The 18,482-nt window shown below is 43.0% G+C and overlaps 1 protein-coding gene across 2 annotated transcripts; it reads right to left on the reverse strand.

Moving 5' to 3' along the window:
- Positions 1–10,828: 10,828 nt before the first annotated feature.
- On the reverse strand, positions 10,829–18,246 carry RAE1 (ribonucleic acid export 1). 2 transcript variants are annotated; one of them, XM_062505121.1, is made up of 12 exons: positions 18,223–18,246; positions 17,737–17,833; positions 17,503–17,607; positions 16,823–16,915; positions 16,356–16,442; positions 15,849–15,935; positions 15,536–15,607; positions 14,932–15,039; positions 14,515–14,621; positions 14,349–14,424; positions 13,660–13,854; positions 10,829–12,164 (listed from the first exon to the last, which is right to left on the reverse strand). In XM_062505121.1, exons 2-12 carry the CDS (start codon positions 17,824–17,826, stop codon positions 12,078–12,080), a joined length of 1,107 nt encoding a protein of 368 aa, XP_062361105.1. In that variant the 5' UTR covers positions 17,827–17,833; positions 18,223–18,246; the 3' UTR covers positions 10,829–12,077. The 2 variants fall into 2 exon arrangements, with proteins under 2 accessions (XP_062361105.1, XP_062361106.1); XM_062505122.1 differs by lacking the exon at positions 18,223–18,246 and adding an exon at positions 18,123–18,140.
- Between the last annotated feature and the right edge of the window lie 236 nt (positions 18,247–18,482).

Here is an 18,482-nt window from a genome sequence, read left to right on the forward strand (position 1 = left end):
TGGTGCATCCAAACAGCAAGCCTGGAACACACCTTTGGGGCCAGACTGCAGCCAGGGCTGGGGCCTCTCCACCCCTGAGTCACCCCTTCTGTCTGCATGACTTCCACCACAAACTGCACATCAGCTGCTTCCTGGGCTACCCGAGCTAATGACAGCCCAGTTGGCATTCAGTCACTGTCCTTTTACAGAGCTTCATTCTGCTCCAGATGATGGCAAAGGTTCAAATCATCCAACCAGACTCCAGCTCCTCTGCAGGGCAGGCAGGGCTGGCAAAGTTCTCCAAAGAGACCAGCAGCATCTCTGTTCTCAGTGCTGATGCTGCTTGGGGAGGAGTGGGGGAACAGCACAGGCTTTTTTCTTCTTCAAACATGAGCCCCACACCTCTCAAGGGAGAAATCCCAGCTCCTCTTCTTCCCTCGAGGCAGGTACAGGAGTTCTCTTACAGGAAGGAGTTAAGGCTAAACCTGGGCTCGGTGAGCATCACAAAGACCCTGGTGTGGCTGGGGGAGGCGGCCTCGGTTCTGCCACATCCTGGAAAGCAGGACAGGAAGGGAAATGAAAGCTCCTGTCTCATGGTGCAGCTATTGCAAACACAGGCTCTAATGAGCTGTTACGAGAAACACTGCAGGGAAGGGAAGAGAAAGTGAGAAAGGATAACTTTATGGAAGTTAATTAATTTGCTTTATTTTTTCCACCTTGTTCTTGTGAAAAGCACTCATCCTCAAAACACCTGCAGATAAAATCCAGCCATCAGATCAAAGCTGCAGGAGCTTGGCAGAGTCAGTTTGATGACACCTCCCTGTGTTTTTACGGCAACAATAGGAGTACCTGAGAAGAATATATTTCAACTTTCTCTGGTCAAAGATAACTCTTGCAAAGACAGGCATATCTCAAAGCATGAAGCTGCCTTGGGGAAGGCAGGACATTGCTTAGCACAAATCTAAGAGCAGACTGCAAGCAAGAAGGAGAACACAGACCTGATACAAACTATTGTAAGGGTACATTGAGTCTTTTGGGGTTATTAAGAAATAAAACTACACATGTCAGTCAATGAGGAGGCTGGGAGAAAAATCATCTTTTGCAGCAGGTGCACAGCCATCCATATTCTTAATGTACAGGATTTGTATTGACAATCCAGAACATCCTATTCTCATTCAGATTGAGAAGACTAATAAATATTATGATAATTCAACACTGTTAAGAGGACTCACTGGGTTTTTACTTGCATCTTTATATATTCCTTATGCAAAACTGATACACCAAGGCTCCTTCTGGTGGACTTCAGCAGTGTTATCCAAGAGGTGGAATGAAGCAGCTGCAGATCTCCAACCCAGTGTGCTGGATTCCACTGAAAATCCTAGAGAAGGTGGCACTGCATGACTATCCAGGTACAGAGCCATATAGAAATGGTCCCTGCCTAAAGCATGAAAAACAAATTATAGCACGAAGTTACAACGTTGGGAGCACAAGAACAGGACAGAGGTGGGAAAAGAGCAGCAAGGAAAGTGTTCCCTGTTCCTTGGCCTCTGCAACGTCCCAAAGTCCCTTCTGTTCTTGTCCCTCCCTTGGCAGTGAAGCTCTGTGGTGCTCTCCTTGTAGACTTGTCTGAGAATTTTCCTTTCTTCCCCCAGTACCCTTGGGAAAATTGATTTGAGACACCCTAGGTCTGATCTGCAAGCCATTGAAGAACCTGCCTCATTTCCTAGCAAACTGATGGGCTTTATTTTTAAAATAGAGCAGGGCTGCTGTGGAGCTCCGACCTTTTGCAGTTCCTGCTGCTGCTTAGCCGAGACTTCATCGCTGTAGGGCAGTGCCTTTGGGTTTTGCCATGGATACCCACTTATTGCAACAACAGCAGGTGAAACATCCCCCCTTGGAAGCTCCACAGTTGAATAAGTTAACTGGAGAGCAAGGGACTTACTGTGGGAACTGTTTGGTTTGTTGGTTTTACTAATGCTCAGTCTGGATGCTGGCCACCAGCGAGGCTGTGAACAGGGAGATCTTGAGGGAAGCTGCATGCAGTGGCATTTGGTTTAGGCTATTGCAGGAAATTCTGCATCTGGGCCCTCTGGCTCAGATTTGGTGCCCATAGCACACCATAACCATTGCTTAACCCAGAGCTGCTGCTGCAACAAGAATTGAAAAATTAAAATCATTCTTCTTTGGGCCACTTGTAACAAAACAGTTGAGCAGAAGAGGTTCCCGATCAGGGCTGCTTTTTGGCTTTGGTTTCTGTAGGAATCTTCCAACAGGACTATTTCTTCTGAATATTCCAGAACTGGGGATGCTGAGTGAACTCCGTTTCCTTTTGCGGGCTGCACTGGTTGCACACAAGCAGACCAGTTCTAGTGGGCATCTAGGGTGATCTGGTTTAATATTTCAGTAACCTGCATTAAAAAACCACATGGATATGGATGTTGGTAACTCTGGGACTGAGAAAATAACAAATGGGACACCTCACTCAGTTCTGCTGGACCACAAACTTATGTTGGACTGTGGTTAAAGAAAATGTCATTGAAAATCTAATTCTTCTTCCCCAAACTTTCCTGCCCTCCCATTTTGTCCCTTCACAAAATGAAAATTGCATATCTGTGCCATGACAAAGGACAAACAGAATCATGGTAATTGCAAACAAGATTCCTGAAATAAAGAGGCTTAGAGGAGACATTGCAGAGCACATAACTGATTGGAGGATCTTGCCACAGGAAGTGCACTGCAAGCCTTGGATATAAGTCTAAATGAAAATAAAGGCATAAAACTTGGCCAAGGAAACTAAGAGGCCGTGCCATCACATTGCTCACACCTCTGCAGCTGCCAGCAAGGAGAATGTCCAGAATTCAGGAATCTCGTGCTTTGCTCCTTGTGCCACTATCACCGTTTCCCAGGAGTTTCTCAGAGCACAGCTTGGCACTTTTCCCTCCACGTGCCCTTGTGCCAGTCGTGTGTCAGGGGAAGGATGAAGCATCTGTTTGGGACCAGGAAGGACCAGGTCAGCAAGGAAATGTACTTCAGTAGACCCTGTGATGGTGTCCCTTCAGTGCTGCAGCCACCCCGAGTGGTCACACCTACATCTCTTGATGTTTTTGTACACTGTCCTTGGGGAATTTCTCCTCCACCATCCCCAGTTCACTGTTTATCCAGGTACAGCTCCTGGGAGCTGCGTGTACAGACTCTCCCAGCCCTGGCAAAGCACTCTGGGGAGCTGGAATGACACTGGGCTGGGGACTGTCACAGTGTGACAGCAGGGAGCTGGGCTGGCTTTCTGAGCAATCAAAATACTGCCCTTGATTAGGATGGTGGCCTTGTTTTCTGGCATTGCTGGCATCTCTGCCAAATAGTTTTGTCATCATCATTGTCAGTATTGTAATGTCTTGGCCTAGAGCAATAGTAACCCTTACCTTTCCTGTGACCTTGGGGATGATTTCTCTTTGACCTCTCAGAGAATGACTAATGAAAAGTGCAGATCTCCATATTGCAACTAAATCATGCAACAAATCCAGGAAATCCTTCACTAGGTGATCTTAGTTTCTTCTTTACTTTGTAGAAGGCAAGAAAGGGGTGATAAAGGGTTAGAAGCAGAAAAGGAACAGGACAAAGCAAACAACTCATGGAGGTTTCTGGGACAAAGGTTTCTCTCCAGATTTTCTACCTCAACTTCTCCATTGGCAGTAAGCACAGGGGAACAGGAGCTGTAAGATAGATCCAGAAAATATTTTCCTGCTATGACAGCATCTACATATCAGTAGAACTTCAAATATGTAGGCCAAAATACTGCCCATTTCTTCAAGTTTGCCTTTGGTGATGTCATGGAGGAAGAGTCCCTTCAGGAACTGGCTCAGGCATCCCCAGATCTGCACAGGAGAGAAGGGAGAGAAGGATGAAGAGATGAAACCACTTGTTATCACCTGCCAAACACAGCCTCCAGTAAAGATACTGTTCCTTTCCTGAATTCCTGCACAGAAACTCTGTCTCTAATGGAAATATTGTCCCATCTCTCTCAGGCTGGGATTTAATTATCAGAAGGGTTTTCCTTCCTCAAAAGCTTTTTAGAAAAAAACATTCCATTTGAGTCAAACATGCAAACTATATCTCAAAATAGTTAAACAAATATTTTTGCTATTTCAATTTTATGTTGTACTTTGGGAAAATATTAATTGTAACTTCGTACTTTCGAAGTTTGAAAACCATAAAACTACATCTTAAAATGAACAAGATATCATTTAATATTCTTCAAAGGAAGGAAGCAGAAAAACTAAGGCCTTTTGAAAGAGCATTAATAATTTTTTTTTCAAGTATTTGTGGAGTTACGTTAAAACTAAGTGGTATTTTCTGGTTTAAAAAAAGAAAGTGCCAGAAGGCTTCTGACAATCTCTGCCAAAGCTGCCAGGGCCACATCTCATGACCTTTTCATGGGACTGCACGTGACACTGGTAGCACAAACTGAGCAGGAACTGCCCACCCACTCCAACCAGGGAACAGGCAGGACACAGAAGAAGAACATTAAACAAGATGTCTCAGCTCTGGGATGTAGAGCACAGCAGTATGGACACAACAGATATTAACAGCAAAAGAGAAGTGACTCCAGAGCTGGAACACATCCAGAGTATTGGGGCAGACCCAATTTCTGTCCCCCTTCCCACAGCTGAGCACACCCAGGTCTCACCCACGGATCTCCCCCTTAACCTCATGGTCCTTTTCTCCATGTACAGTGTTTTAGTCCTCACTAATCCAGACTCTTCTGTCACATCACATCCAGTGAGATAAATAATCCATCTACCCTGATATCACCTTTCCAATTGTGATACTTTTAGGAGGTATTTGATGCCCACAATGAACCTGGCCAGGTGCAGAAGAACATACACAAAAAGAAAAAACATATTAGCATGGCAATTAACCTTCCTTAAAGGTTTTGTTTGAAACTCTTAGAGCCTTCTAGTTACCATGTCTACTTTATTTAAACACAAGGCAGCAAAGGTTCATTGCAGTGGCACTGAACAGGATATAAACACTGGAATGTCAAGACAACAAATCAACACATCAGCACTGGATACAGAAGTTTTATCCATGGAGCTTGGAGAGGTATTTAAAAAGAAAAACAGAGTTACCTGCACTGAAATCTGGGCAGGATGTTTCCAGTTTCTACATGGTCTCAAAAAGCCCAAAATGGGCCTTTACAAAGAGAATCAGTTATGATGGTGCCACAGCAGAGCAGCACAATCACTAACTGGAAGGGTCAAAGCTCACTTGAGCAGCACCATCCGGCTCCTGACAGTCCAACATCCACATCCAGACTGCTGCAGCAGTGATTCCTGATGAGGAAAAGGCATCAACAGCTCAACAGGCAGTGGCCAGCAACACCACATCCCCAGCATTGCAACGGGACAATGACATCAGCCGAACATGACAAGTGAAACAAAGGCAGGACATTTCCTGCTAAATCACACGGCCCAGTTAGTGCCCACCATGCCTCTAGTTAGTGGGGAAGCACATAAAGGAAAGTGCAAGACAATGAAGAAAGCAGGTTTTACATGCGTTCTCAGGAGGACACAAAGGCTGGCAGATCAGCTGATCTGTGTTTTGAAGTCAAGCCCGTGAATGAAGTGCACGGATCAGGAAAATACTAAATCAGGAAATCCACCCTGCTGCTTGGAGAATGGTTTTCCTTTTGCCAGCCCTGGGATGCCAGGGCCAGTCTTAACCTCAAAGAACATTTTCATCAGCCTACAAGGAGAAAAAAAACACCCTTCTGTTTCCTTACCAGAAAGGTGGCTGTGACAACCCCATCCATAAGGAGGCCTGTTGAGTAGCAAACAAGTCACTAGTGGGGAATGTTACCCTGGGCCAAGCCACATCCGGAATAGTTTGGAGAGTTTAATCATTCCTGTCTCTCATCTCCCTGCTGCTGTTTGCAGGACCACCAAAGAAAGGTGCTCAGATGATGAACTGGATGAGTTCAGCCATTGTGACAGACACAGGTCAGCACTGCAGAATTACTCCAACTGCATCGTACAGCAAATGGCTGAACAAAAGCTAGAAGGGCTCAATGACAAGGTTTTGCTAAGCTGTTCTCTTTTAAACAGACATTTGCTGTCTTTCTGTGGTTTTTTGAAAAGCTGTTTCAGCCCAGTGAAAGTGTTTCTGAAATGCTGCATACTTGTGTTTGAAGTCTGACAATGTTCCACAAATGTAGATGTTTTTTACAATTATATAGATACTGCTCCATAAATTAAACATTAATGCCTAAACAACCAACTGCTGTCTGCAGCCTGCTGCTACAGACCAAGAATGAGCATTACTTAGGAAAGGGAGACCTCCAAGGAAAAGAGTCAGGTATCTGCAGAAAGCAATTACCTGTCAGTAAGTGATACCTGACTCCATATAAATCCCACTGTTACAGCAGGAGCATGGCAGACAGCTGTCCTTCCAAAGAAAAGAAAAGGTTGTAAAGATTGTATTTGAACTCCAGTTTAGTCATTTGAGAATACTTTTGAGCTACTGCATTATCTCTGCCCTTTACTGAGTGCAATAATCATGGCAGATTCTAAACAAAATGGATCTCACTTTGCTGTAGATCCGCAGTGAGCTGCATTTTATAGGCATGGAAAGGAAGGTGATTGAACCAGTTGGCAGTGGGTCAGAAAAGGGCATTTGAGCTTTTACCTTTCTGGGAGATGATAGAACTGTGAGGAAGTACCTTGGGAAGGGCTGAAGAAAATCTGTTACTTGAGTTTTATTTCATAGTGTTCCCAGGAACCGGACATTACCCCTTCTCCTTGTCTGGTCCAGCAAACCAACAATCTCCATTTAAGAAGCATGAATGACAGAAAGCATTCCCTGTCAAACTACAGAGGATTTGTTAAAACACCCCCAAGGACAGGCTTAGCTGACTTGGGTATTTAACATGCAGTTTGCAGCATTCTTCTGTTTCTAAAACAAACTCATTGTTGGATCTCAGCATATCCACACCTCACAAATATAAAGCAGTTACTGTCTGCAAAAGACACCCTGGGCATCAAAGGGTAAACTTTCCCTATGCCCAGGGAAGAGCATTACCTTCATCTCTTATCTAGGCCTGCTCTTCTGTGGCACTTGATACAGGAGCTATACCAAACACTTCCTTGAATACATAAAGCCAGGGATTGGGTTACACATGATTCAAGATCTGTGCCACCAGTAAGACAAAAGCTCCTGTATTACCTGGCACATGCCTGCTAAATTATTGAAGTGTCCCTTCAAACTGAATATATTCACTAGATAATTAGTCAACAGAAGAAAACGGTCTCTCTTTACAAAGCTAATGCTGGCAAGTATTGTATCTTTTATGCATTGTAACAAAAAGCATTTGCAGAACTGATGCAACACAAACATTTGGAATTGCTCTGTCCATGCATGAGTGTTCCCAAGGCACATGGTCCCCTTTGTGGTGCTGCCTCAGTCTCGTATTACTTTACAGCCAAGACCTAAAAATGTGAATTACTTTAACCAAGTGCAGCACCGTCCCCATTTCAGAAGCAGGTAAATGGTGCAAACACCTGGAAGTTTGCTTTGCCCCTGAGGAAGGAGTGAGATCAAACTGGTGCAGGTACCAGCCTGACCCCCCCTCATTCTGCACCAAGTGGGACCTACCTGGGGCTGTGCAGTCACTGCCACTCTCAGCTCACACTGCTTGTAGCTGATGTCCCAGTGTGCCACTCCAGAGGCTCTGCTCTCATGGGCTTGTTCCCTGCTGCAGATTCTGGGAACACAGCCTGCTCCATGTGCACACAGAGCACAGTGGCAGTCCCAGCACATCTGCTGAAAGCACCACAGCCAGCCAGCTGGTGTTGCTCCATTTATTCTCACCTGGCAAAGGAAGAACAGCAGCAGTTTCGTCTCATGGAATGGCTGTCCTGCTGCTGAGAGCAGGATGGGCCCTGCATTGCTGTATATGAACCTAAGCTTACCTGGAGATGCAAATAGATGGCTTCCTGCTGTTTGAACACCAGCTTCAAGATGAAATACAGTTCTACCAGCTCCAACTCACAGCCCGAGGTGTGCAAAGACTGTCAATATTACTGGGTTTTTTTCCCTTTTGAATGACACCAGTTACACCTGACACTAAGGGGACACATGGGTTATTTTAGGGGGTCTTTGGCAGCATAAAGACAGCACTAAACTGTAGTTACAGAAAAGGTTTTCTCAGCAGAAACATGTTTGGTTGACTTGGCTGAGGATCTTCAGGGCCTGATAGAGAAGGGGAACAAATACATGATCTGCTTGGTCAGATGTCTTGCTGAGCAGCTAAAAGAGCATTGCATAGTTAGCTCTAAAAACTTGGTTTATGTATACCAGGTACACTCCTGAAAAACTCAAAAATAGAAATTATTTCCATCTTCTGTTCCCTGAGTATTTTGGGATAACTTACTTTTAGAAATAACGGTACCTTGCACTCCAGCAGCACTCCAGCTCCGTGCAGAACCCGGCTGCAGGGGAAGCTCTGCTCAGGAGCCATCAGCACTGCCATCACCTGGCACCACAGCAGAGTTACAGCAGCGGCTTCCAACTGCAGCATTCTGTGCCTCCTGCAGCTGCCGGGGTAGAGAAAGTTATGGAGGAATTGTTCCTGTTCTGAATTTGTTCCAGTCATTATGGTGTGCTGCAGCTCCAGATCATGATCATCACCTGCCTGGTAAAGCTGAATAACACAGGGGAAATGCTTTACACAGTGAATCTACGTCAAGAGTTTTTTGGAATAAATCAGTCTTACCCAAATGACTGCAAATGGCACTTAGCCAATCTGAAGACTAAAAAATTAACAGGTATTTTGCTCAGGTTCATCTCTGCAAAGAGCAAACAAATTGGAAATCAGTGGTTTCTAACATTTCAAAGGCTGGATAAAAACCTCGTGACAGTGATCTGACACAATTCCTTATCGTGGGCAGCTGCCCAGACCCCTCATCTGCTAACAGCATTTCTTCACCATTAAATGAGCTGTGAAGCAAGAGTTTTATTAAAATATCCCACATACACCTAACCCCACCTCGATCTCAAATCCACACCTCTCTGCAGAACAACTCGGTGACCAACTTTTCTGGCCTAGGAGCTGAACTGGGGTACTCACCAATTCAGGACTGCATTTCCTGTGGCAGATGGTAAATCAATACTGCCTGCCTGCCATTGTGCAAACATGTCTTGTTTCATCTGTGAAAGGCTTTAGCAAAAAAACTTTGCCAATTTAGTTTTCTGAATTACATTTCATTAAACCAATGTGCAAAACCACTGACATGTGAGAGCAGCAGCAGGAAACTAATCTGAAAATGTAAAATGTTCCCAATTTGAGGGGTTTAACTGGGCTGCTCTTTATGCCAAAGATTATTTTCCTGCAATAAAACACATTGACAGCAAACTTTTATAAAATAACTTCTGTAGTTTTCTGAATCAAGCATTCCTATGGTCAGCTTTGGGTACGTGTTAGAATCTTACATTCTTCACTCAGTTTTTTTGGACAGGTAACTGCCATGGAACAGCACATTAATACATTTCCACAAATGCACTAACACTTTAAAGGGTGTGAATAAACCCTCATTTTCGATGCTTGAAGGGTACACAGCTGTGTGCACTTTACAACAGAACCTGACAACACACAGTTCCAGGGAAGAGCAAATTACCAATGTGTTCTCCTAGCTTGGGTAATGGAAAACAATTCAGTTCAAAGCCTGACTCTCCTCCCAGCTGAACACATCTAATGTGCACAGCAACATAATGGAAACTATGTCCTCCTAAAATTAGTCTGAACAAGTAGCAAGTGATGACTAAATAATTCTGAAACCTCACTGACAAAGAAAATCAGTCCAGCAGAGTAAGTACTCAACACATTAAGACATAATGTGTTCTGAAACGAGACTCACCAGTGCTGGCCTCAGTGGCACTGAAGGAGGTGCAGCTCCACTGGATCCCAGAGAAATGTACCTGCTCAACACATCTGTTTTCTCTCACTCATTCACATTGTTAGGTATTTAAACAGATTTGGTTTTTTTTAAAGCAAGAAACAATGACACATTCCATTCTTCCCTGTTTACACCAGTGGGAGTTCTGCACACTTCAGTGATTACATACACTAATCTTGAGCCTGCAGTTGCTTGGTGGCATTCAGCTGACTGGGAAGTCTGGAAAAATGTGCTAACAACCAAAGATTGCTGCATAACAATCACAACCTTAGGGGAAAAAAGTCAACAGAAACCAAAGAAATGTTTGAGCAAATGACCAGCTACTGATATAAGTGCTAGGAACTCTTTCCTACCTTAAAGAACACAAATTATGCATGAATATGAAATCTAAAACTATAAAAAATTTAGAGGTAGCAGGAAAAAAAACTACCTTGAGAAATAAACCAGAAAAATATAATCTCTCAACAAAGTAGGGTTGGGTGTATTTAAAGGATTTTCCCCTATACCAAACAAGAAATACCCATCCAGCACAAAAACTGATGAGCACAGGGAAGAGTCTGGAGTGAAAAGACAGTGGGCTGGAGAGAGTTTGAAGAGTCTGTGATTCATTTGTACTCACACTGTCAGGTGTTTGGCTGCTGAAATAGCAATGAACTTGATTCATCTTACAAAACAAAAGGCCTTTCACACCAGTTCTCCTAATTCTTTGAGGCAAACCCACAGGAATCATTCGTAGTGGAATAAAAGTCAGAAAATGCATTGGGATTCTCAGCTCAAGCAACTGGAGGAAAAGGACCTGACTTTCAGCAGATGTCCCTGAATTACAGTGAAAGGCCAAGAAGCTGCTTTTAAAAGTGAAGTACTTTGCCTTGCTCACATTATTGTAACAGAACTTCTGAATATAAAAAAGCATTTAGTAAAAACTTTATTTGAAATGTAGCATGAATCCGTAACCATCAGCATTAAACCATAACAGGTTCACAGAGAATTTGTACAATGTGCCATGTAATTCTATACATGCTCCCCCCTCCCCTTTTTACTCAGTCATTATCAGACAAACAATAGTTAGACAGGAATAGTAAGCATTCACTTCCAAAAAGAAAACTTTGGCATGTTTACAACTGGCTAGTTAAAAGTAAACAGTGGTAGATTCAAGTCAGAAAGAGACCCACTCATTTTGTTTCACAGCATCTTTGCTCAGGATGAAGCTCACCAGCACTACTTTCTAGTTAATACAAAAATGAGTATTTTTTTCAGTCCTGAACACCCTGTTAGAGGAGAAAACCACGTTAAGAGAGATGCAAATTACTCAACTTGTAACTCTAAAAGGTGTCAGCTTCAAGGAAGTTTGGGTCAAAGGGATTTTGCACACACTGGTTTGGTCATGAATAAAACCTTTAAAGGTTTGCTCATGTTCCTGAACTCTGAGCTATTTCACCACTTGGCACCACTGCAACTTCTCCTTTGTACTAGAAAAAGCAGTCTGCTCAGAAGTCACATCCACTGCAGGAATGACAGAAAAATCTAAAAGTTTGCATTGGGCCCATCTTCTGTCTTGAGTTTCTGTCACTGCTCTTGGCCCCTTCCTAGTCATCTAAAAAAGGAGGGAAAACTATTTGCAAGGCATTTCTTCCTGGCATACAGCAGACAATGCTTTCATTTCAAAACCCAGAAAGCAATGAAAGAACCCCTGAATTATTAATAAGAAAAAAAACAAGCCTCCTTTGAGAAGAATTACTGGTGATTCTCCAAGTACTTACAAAAAATACAGTATTTATACAACTTCTCCAGAACTATTATAATTAACGTATTTTAATGTAATACTAACAAAAGAAATCCAGAGATACAAATGGTTGCACTTCAAAGCAGGAATATTTACCCCAGATGTTGATTTTGCAGCAATTTCATTATTGCTGTGGAACAGAGAGTGGTTAAGTCATGTCAATACGAGCCTCTCTTTCTTATACACATCAGAGTATTTAATCTGGAAAATGTTCTCCAGCAAGTCAAAATACATTTAGTGTAATTTTTACAGTTCCTGCTAAATGCTTGTGATCCAAAGTTGACTGAGCCATGGTGCAACAGGGCACAAATGGCAGAAGAGCAGAGGCAGGAAGGGCAGAACAAGTAGAGGAGCTCAAGGCAGACTCACTATTTCTTATTCCTGGGCTTCAGCTCTTCTGCTGCATTTCGCAGAAAAATGTAGTTTTTCTTCTGTGGATTATAGAATTCATGACCCTGAAGGCAAAAATAATCTAGATTTACTCTCTTCAAAGAAAAAAATAGCAGCATTACTTAAAATGTAATGAATATGAATATTCCATCAGTCTGGTTTATTAAGATTTAATCTTAGAGCCTTTAAGACCAGATATTGGACCACACTGGTGGATTAGAAACAACTTACTTGAACAAGCAATTACAAGAACTATGAAGTAAAATTTAAGAGACTCCTATCCATTTTGAAAGTATAAAATATTTTTAAATTAAAAAATAACCACATATCTCTTAAGTTCTACTCTACAGATGCAGCCTGAGAATTCAGTATGATTGCTTTTAAATGTCACTTGAGGCAGAGAAAAAATGAAATCTTTAATGGCCAGCCAGCTTCACTTTATATTTTCTATCTTTTAAATGACATAAGGTCGTATTTTTTCAAAGTGAAGCCCAAGTTCTGCAGGCAACTGCAGAGTCTTCTGTTCCCCAGCAGCAGATGCAAATGTCCTGTTTTGCATATTATTTGCATACACATTACCAAATTAATACCCAAGTATCCAAATCAGGGAGAGTAAACACTAATAAAGCTGCTGAAGTCCAACATCAAGTTGGAAATTACCAACGCTACGGACAAGAAATGCTTCTGGGAAGGAAGGTTGGTTACTTAGCACCAACTGATTTTACTACTTAATAGTGGTGTACAGATCTGAAAGGTACCACTGCAGTCTGCCCAAGCATCACAGCTGAAGATTTTATCTGCCCTGGGCACCAACAAGTATTTTAATATGGGCAGAGGACTAAATACAATGCAGGGAATTAAAATTTAGCTCTGTGTGGCATGCAACTGAGCTGATCTATGTGATTTCTGCATTCATTTCACTCAAAACCACAAGGAACATTATCCTCCAAGCACCAGAAAAATTAGTTACATTTCAAGCTTGCTGCCCTCCCTCCTTAAACTATTAGGAAGTATTGATTTTCCACAGATCATGGTTTGCTGTGGCTCTGCTGCATCTGTATTGTTAAGTGTGGAAAAATAATACATAAATAAGCACCATCAGAAGCCTCACTAAGTGGCAGTGGAAATTTAATGCAGAGCATTCAAACACTGGGATAAGTGTTTATAATCACAGTCACAGCTTTTTCTCCCTGCACAAGCAGCAGAGATGTGCATTTCACAAGCTCTGTGGGAAGCTGTTAGGGTGCCACACTGCCCTGTGACACTGCCCACAGCACAACGTGTGTGAGCAACCACAGCAGATTCTGAATCAGGGAATTTACATTTTGCTCATCCACATTAGTAAACCAGCATCGTTTAGCAATCTCATCCAGCTGAAGCTGAAACACCACAAATTCACAGCTTCAATGTTAAACTTCATGAGGAGGACAAAATGATCGCTTCGTGTTCTTTTAGAAATCAGAAAGATTCACTTACTACTTATAAAAAACAGCAAAAGCCTCACAAGAAGAGTCTTAGTTGTCAACTGAAAGTATAACCATGACTCCAAACCCTTCTTACCTTTGACCAATCATAGCTGGAAGCATAAGCAAATATATTGCCATTGTGGTTGAAACAACAAGCAGATATTGGCTGGTCCAGCTGCTCTGAGGTTTTTAGCTTTGTCCGTGCATCTTTATCCCAAAAGCTGAATCTCCCATCAGACCCCACTGTGGCCAGAGTACCATGGACAGGGTGGAATGCAATCCCATTAACCTGCAGAGCCACACAGAACACCATGTGAAACAGCACACACAGCAACAGGTGATGGCAACACTCACAGAAGATATGCTGAAGTCTAAATTTCAACTAGATACAGCTCTTATTTTTTACAATTTTTTTTTGAGGGAAAAAAAAAACAAAAACAACCCAAGAAAAACCACCAAAGCAACAAGAAAAAAACCATCTTTTTGGCCTAGTACCTAATAATTCGACATATAATGCCACTACACAACTATTGTTTCAATATCTGCAAAATTAACAACTGTCAACTCTACTTGTTGACAACAGATTCAATGAAAGGCTGATCTAGTGCTCGTTTTATGGGAAGTATAAAATTTGCCTTTCCTCTTCAAGAATGACTATGACAGGTTCTTAAATGTGTCAAAGACAGCCTTGGACAAGATAAAAGGTCAAGGAGAGAAAGCAATTCAGAGCCAATTTTACATGAGGAGTGTACAATGTACGTATGACACATGTTGGATACTCACAGCATAGATGTCCTGAGGTGCTGATGTGTTTGTTCCATTGGAGCGATGGCATTTAAAAGTGAAATTATCTTTTGCCCTGGAAAGGAAATTTAAAAATTAAAAAAGAGGATTTTTAATTTCATCACTGTGAACTGAGCAATAAAGAGGATTTTTATTGAATACTTACGGGTTTGGGGGATTGATATAATGAATAGCTACTCTGCCCTCAATACTTCCAAGGGCAAATCCAGTTGGTTTGTTCACTTTGTCTTTGAAAATAGCAACACAGCGATGCTGAATTTGAGAAAGATACAAAGGACTTTTAGACAGAGACATCTTTTCCACAAGGACACAAAGCTTCAAATTCATCAATGCAAGGTAAAGCAAAACCACTAGCAAGGTCAAGAAATAGCTCAAATTCTGTTGAGAATTTGGGCAACAGTATTTAAATTTCTAAATTCTTGTGAAGATCAACAACAGGTCGATGGCAAAGCAGGTCACTGCCATGCTAATAAGGTAACTTGGTTTTGAAACACTGCATGTTTCTACAAAAAAAAGTCAAGGCCAGAATGTCAACGATCTTATAAATACAAATATTATTTACCTGGTGTTTCAGAGGAGATTCTATTCTTCTAAATTCAGAGGGCTGGTTCTCTAACTGATAAACTATCAAACCCCTTTCTGCAGTGGCCACAGCTGCCATAGGATGAACCTGGGTAAGGTTGTAAAACAGGTTGGAAGAGAGAGACTTGTATTAATTACATGGCAGAACACCCTGAGGAACTTAAGGAATGAGGAGGAGGGAAATAGGAAGCAGATAAAGAAAAAAGTTCATTTATTCATCTGTCTTCAAACACAAGTCAGCTTTTCCCTGCCACTGATAAATTAAACACACCAAAAATCTTCTAAATATGAGCTGATTCTTCCAGTGTGAGTGCAATGGTGGTTTAAAAACTTGCCCAGAACTAAGGGTAGGTCAATCCTCACGCTGTGTTTTGTGATGTTAAAAGCACACCAGGTGTGTTTTGTGTGATGAAAATCCCTATTTTCCAGGGCCTGATCAAGAAGATGAGATTATGTTCTAATACTAGAATCACACAGACATCAAACACTAACAGTATTGAAGTCCTGTCCTACAGAAGCCCCCAAAACTTATTCCCACTCCCAGTTACCCAGGTGGCACCAGTTTACCACATATTCTGACTTACCACATCTGCACAGTAGCATCTTTCAGGGAGCTGCAGTGTCATCATAGGTGTTGGTGAACGGGTATCCCAGAACTGATGGGAACAGAGAAATAAACCAACTTACACTTGGAGCTCAGGATACACTTAAAATTACTGCAGAAGAAATAATATAACTGTTTCATTCCTGTTATAGTCAGAATAGTGCAACTCTCTGTGAAGTGAGGCCATTCCATCTAGTATGAGAGCTTAATAAAACATTTTTACTTAACATAAATGTATTTATGCACAAATTACTAGCATACTTTCTGTCCATTTGTTCAGGTAAAAGTCATACCTTTAAAGTTTTATCCCAGCTTCCTGTCATCACACAGCTGTAATTTGGTGCTTTAATCCAATGGATAGTCTTCACAGGAGCATCATGCTGAAGAAAGAAAGGACAAACACACATGCAAGAAGCAACCATTAAAGGGACTAACTCTTTTTAAATTATAACCGGTAACTAATTTTAGTCACCATAATTACATAGTCTACAAACAGACATTAACTTCTAATTTGAGAATGCAAATTGCAATTCTGTCATTGTTGCAGTAGAAAGCTGGTATTTGTGACTTGAATGACTTCATAAAATTTTTTTTGCCCCTCGAATGCAGCAGGGTAACTTAGTGAGATCACTGCAGCAGTGGAAAGAGCTCTCTTAGGTGAAACAGAGGAAACGGGTGCACAGGTTTTTTTTAATCACTTTGATCACCTGTTCAGGTGCACTTCACCACCTCAAAATATAAAAATGAGAAAGGTAGCTTTCCATAAAAACAGAAAAAATAGTAATTTGGGCTTTACTTACTTGTGCAATCTGAATTGCTTGATTACTGTTGAGATCCCACATTTTGGCAGTTTTATCACAGGAAGCAGTAAATACTTTACTCCCATCCTAAAAAATAAGAATAAAACCAAGAGATTAACAGGCCCTATGGGAAAACTGTCAAGTCTTCTCTTCTAATAACAGTGTAACATCAACATAACATGTACAGGAATCACAAGACAAAGAAGAAACATAACCCCAAATTTATTTATAACTATGTCATAAAGAACAAACAGTGCTCGTTTTATCTAGCTTTTAATACACTCCTAACTTTTAAACTCACTTTTAGCCTTCTTACATCCATGCCAGCCCATCCCTACAGGACACAGCACAAATTTACAGCAATTTAAGTCTATGCATTAGCTATGGGCTGCAGCTATATGTGGCACTCATCTGCCTGCTTTGATTTTTGGTAAAAAACGTGCATTTGTTTTTATATAACAACATACATCACTCCAGCAGGCATCTAGTACGGGCCCTGTGTGCATCTGCTGAGCCTTTGGAATTGTCTGTCCATTATCCTGAACTTCCCAGCAGCGAACCTGTAACAGGAGAAGCAAATGCAGATAAACCATATTAATAGGGACTTAAAAAAAACTTGTCTTGAAGACCCCAGCCTTAGTTTATCCAACAAAAAGTATGGTTATAAATAAGAAAATCTGTGTTTTTTCAGAACTAGTGAAACACAGTTTTTTCTGCTTATGTTCTTCTCACCTGTAGAGCCAAAACTCAGCCCCACAACTTCAATTCCACCTCTACAGTGCCCTGCAAAGCTGTAACCCCTCACCACACTGTCCTGGAGAAGGCTTAACCCTCAGCTGGGCAGAACACAACACCTAGAAAACATGCCCACATTTGTCTTCCCTCCCTGCCTGAGTCAGCTGGGATCTCATCCTTCAAACAAAAAAAACCCTGTTATGATAACTTAATCAACAACTTGATCTTTCTGCCTTTGCACTGTCAAAGTGGATGAATTATCAACTATGTTAAACTTAGTACGTTGGTACCAGACATAAATTTTGCACTTTTTCAACAAGTTACATTTTCAGGTGCCCTGTACAAGCTTTTAGGATCCCACTATGCAGTTTAGGCACTTTATTCATCTGCATGTCTAACTGAGAATACTCACATCATTTGCCCACGATCCTGCAATGAGGAAATTACCCGGCAGCGTTGGTGGACTAAATGCTAAACAAGATATGCTGTCGTCAGGTGGAGACGTTACTTCAATATCCTACGAAGGACAGGAGACAACAACCTGTGAAAACTGTGAACTGAGCTCTTATTACTTCTATAAATGAGTCGGTAGGTCCTGCTGTGGTAAATTAACACGCACAGCAGCACGGGGGGCTCACACACGTACCTTCATCGGGTTGTGGTTATCTGCTGTGGTGCTGCCAAACATGCTGGTACCTCCGGTACCAAACCCCGACGCTGATCCGAACAGACTCATCCTTGCCCTGCGAACGAGTGAAAGGCTGAGCCCTGCGATGCCCTCGAGCGTGCCCGGGGCGTCTCACCGCAGCCACCACACCAGCGCGCCTGGGTCCCTCCCAGGGATGCACAAATCTACCAAACAAAATGTAGCAAATTAAAATAAATAAATAAATGGACGCTTCTCGTTGCTGTTGGATCCCCCACACCTCCCGGCCGCCCACCCTGCCGCGGATCCCTCTGGGGCCGTGCCCCGGCAGAGCCAACCCTGCCATGCCCCTCACTGGCACCGCGGGCAGCCCAGCCCAACCCAACCCCGAGCCCGGCCGGTGCCGTCCCCGCGGCGCACACGGCACGCGGGGCTCCCCGCCCGCCGGCCGGCCGGCGATAACCGGGGCCGCCCTCCCTCACGCACCGGCGCGGGGCCCGCTCCGGCCCGGACGCTGGGACGCGAGCGGCGGCGAGCGCGGGACGGGCCGCGCCTCCTGCGCAGGCGCCGCGGGGCGGGGCCGCGGCTGCGCCCTGGCGGGCGGGCCCGGGAGGGCAGGGCCGCGTTCGCTCGGGCGGGCAGCGGGGATGGCGGGCACGGTGGAGGCCGCGGCGGTTCCGTGTTCTGTGGGGATGTCCCTGAGCCGCAGGTGTCCTGACCCTCCTGTGGTACGGCGGCTGCTGGAC

Source organism: Cinclus cinclus, chromosome 18, assembly GCF_963662255.1.
Source record: "Cinclus cinclus chromosome 18, bCinCin1.1, whole genome shotgun sequence".
Taxonomy (NCBI): Eukaryota; Metazoa; Chordata; class Aves; order Passeriformes; family Cinclidae; genus Cinclus; species Cinclus cinclus.

Bases quoted from the DNA above. Each gene is read 5' to 3' on its own strand.
- RAE1 (XM_062505121.1), bottom strand. From the start codon at position 17,826: ATGAGTCTGTTCGGATCAGCGTCGGGGTTTGGTACCGGAGGTACCAGC. The intron at 16,443-16,822 runs GTATGTTGTTAT...CTTATTTTTTAG, and splicing joins TAGATGCCTGCTGGAGTGAT to GATGGGAGTAAAGTATTTAC. The intron at 15,040-15,535 runs GTAAGTCAGAAT...AACCTTACCCAG, and splicing joins GATGCTACTGTGCAGATGTG to GTTCATCCTATGGCAGCTGT.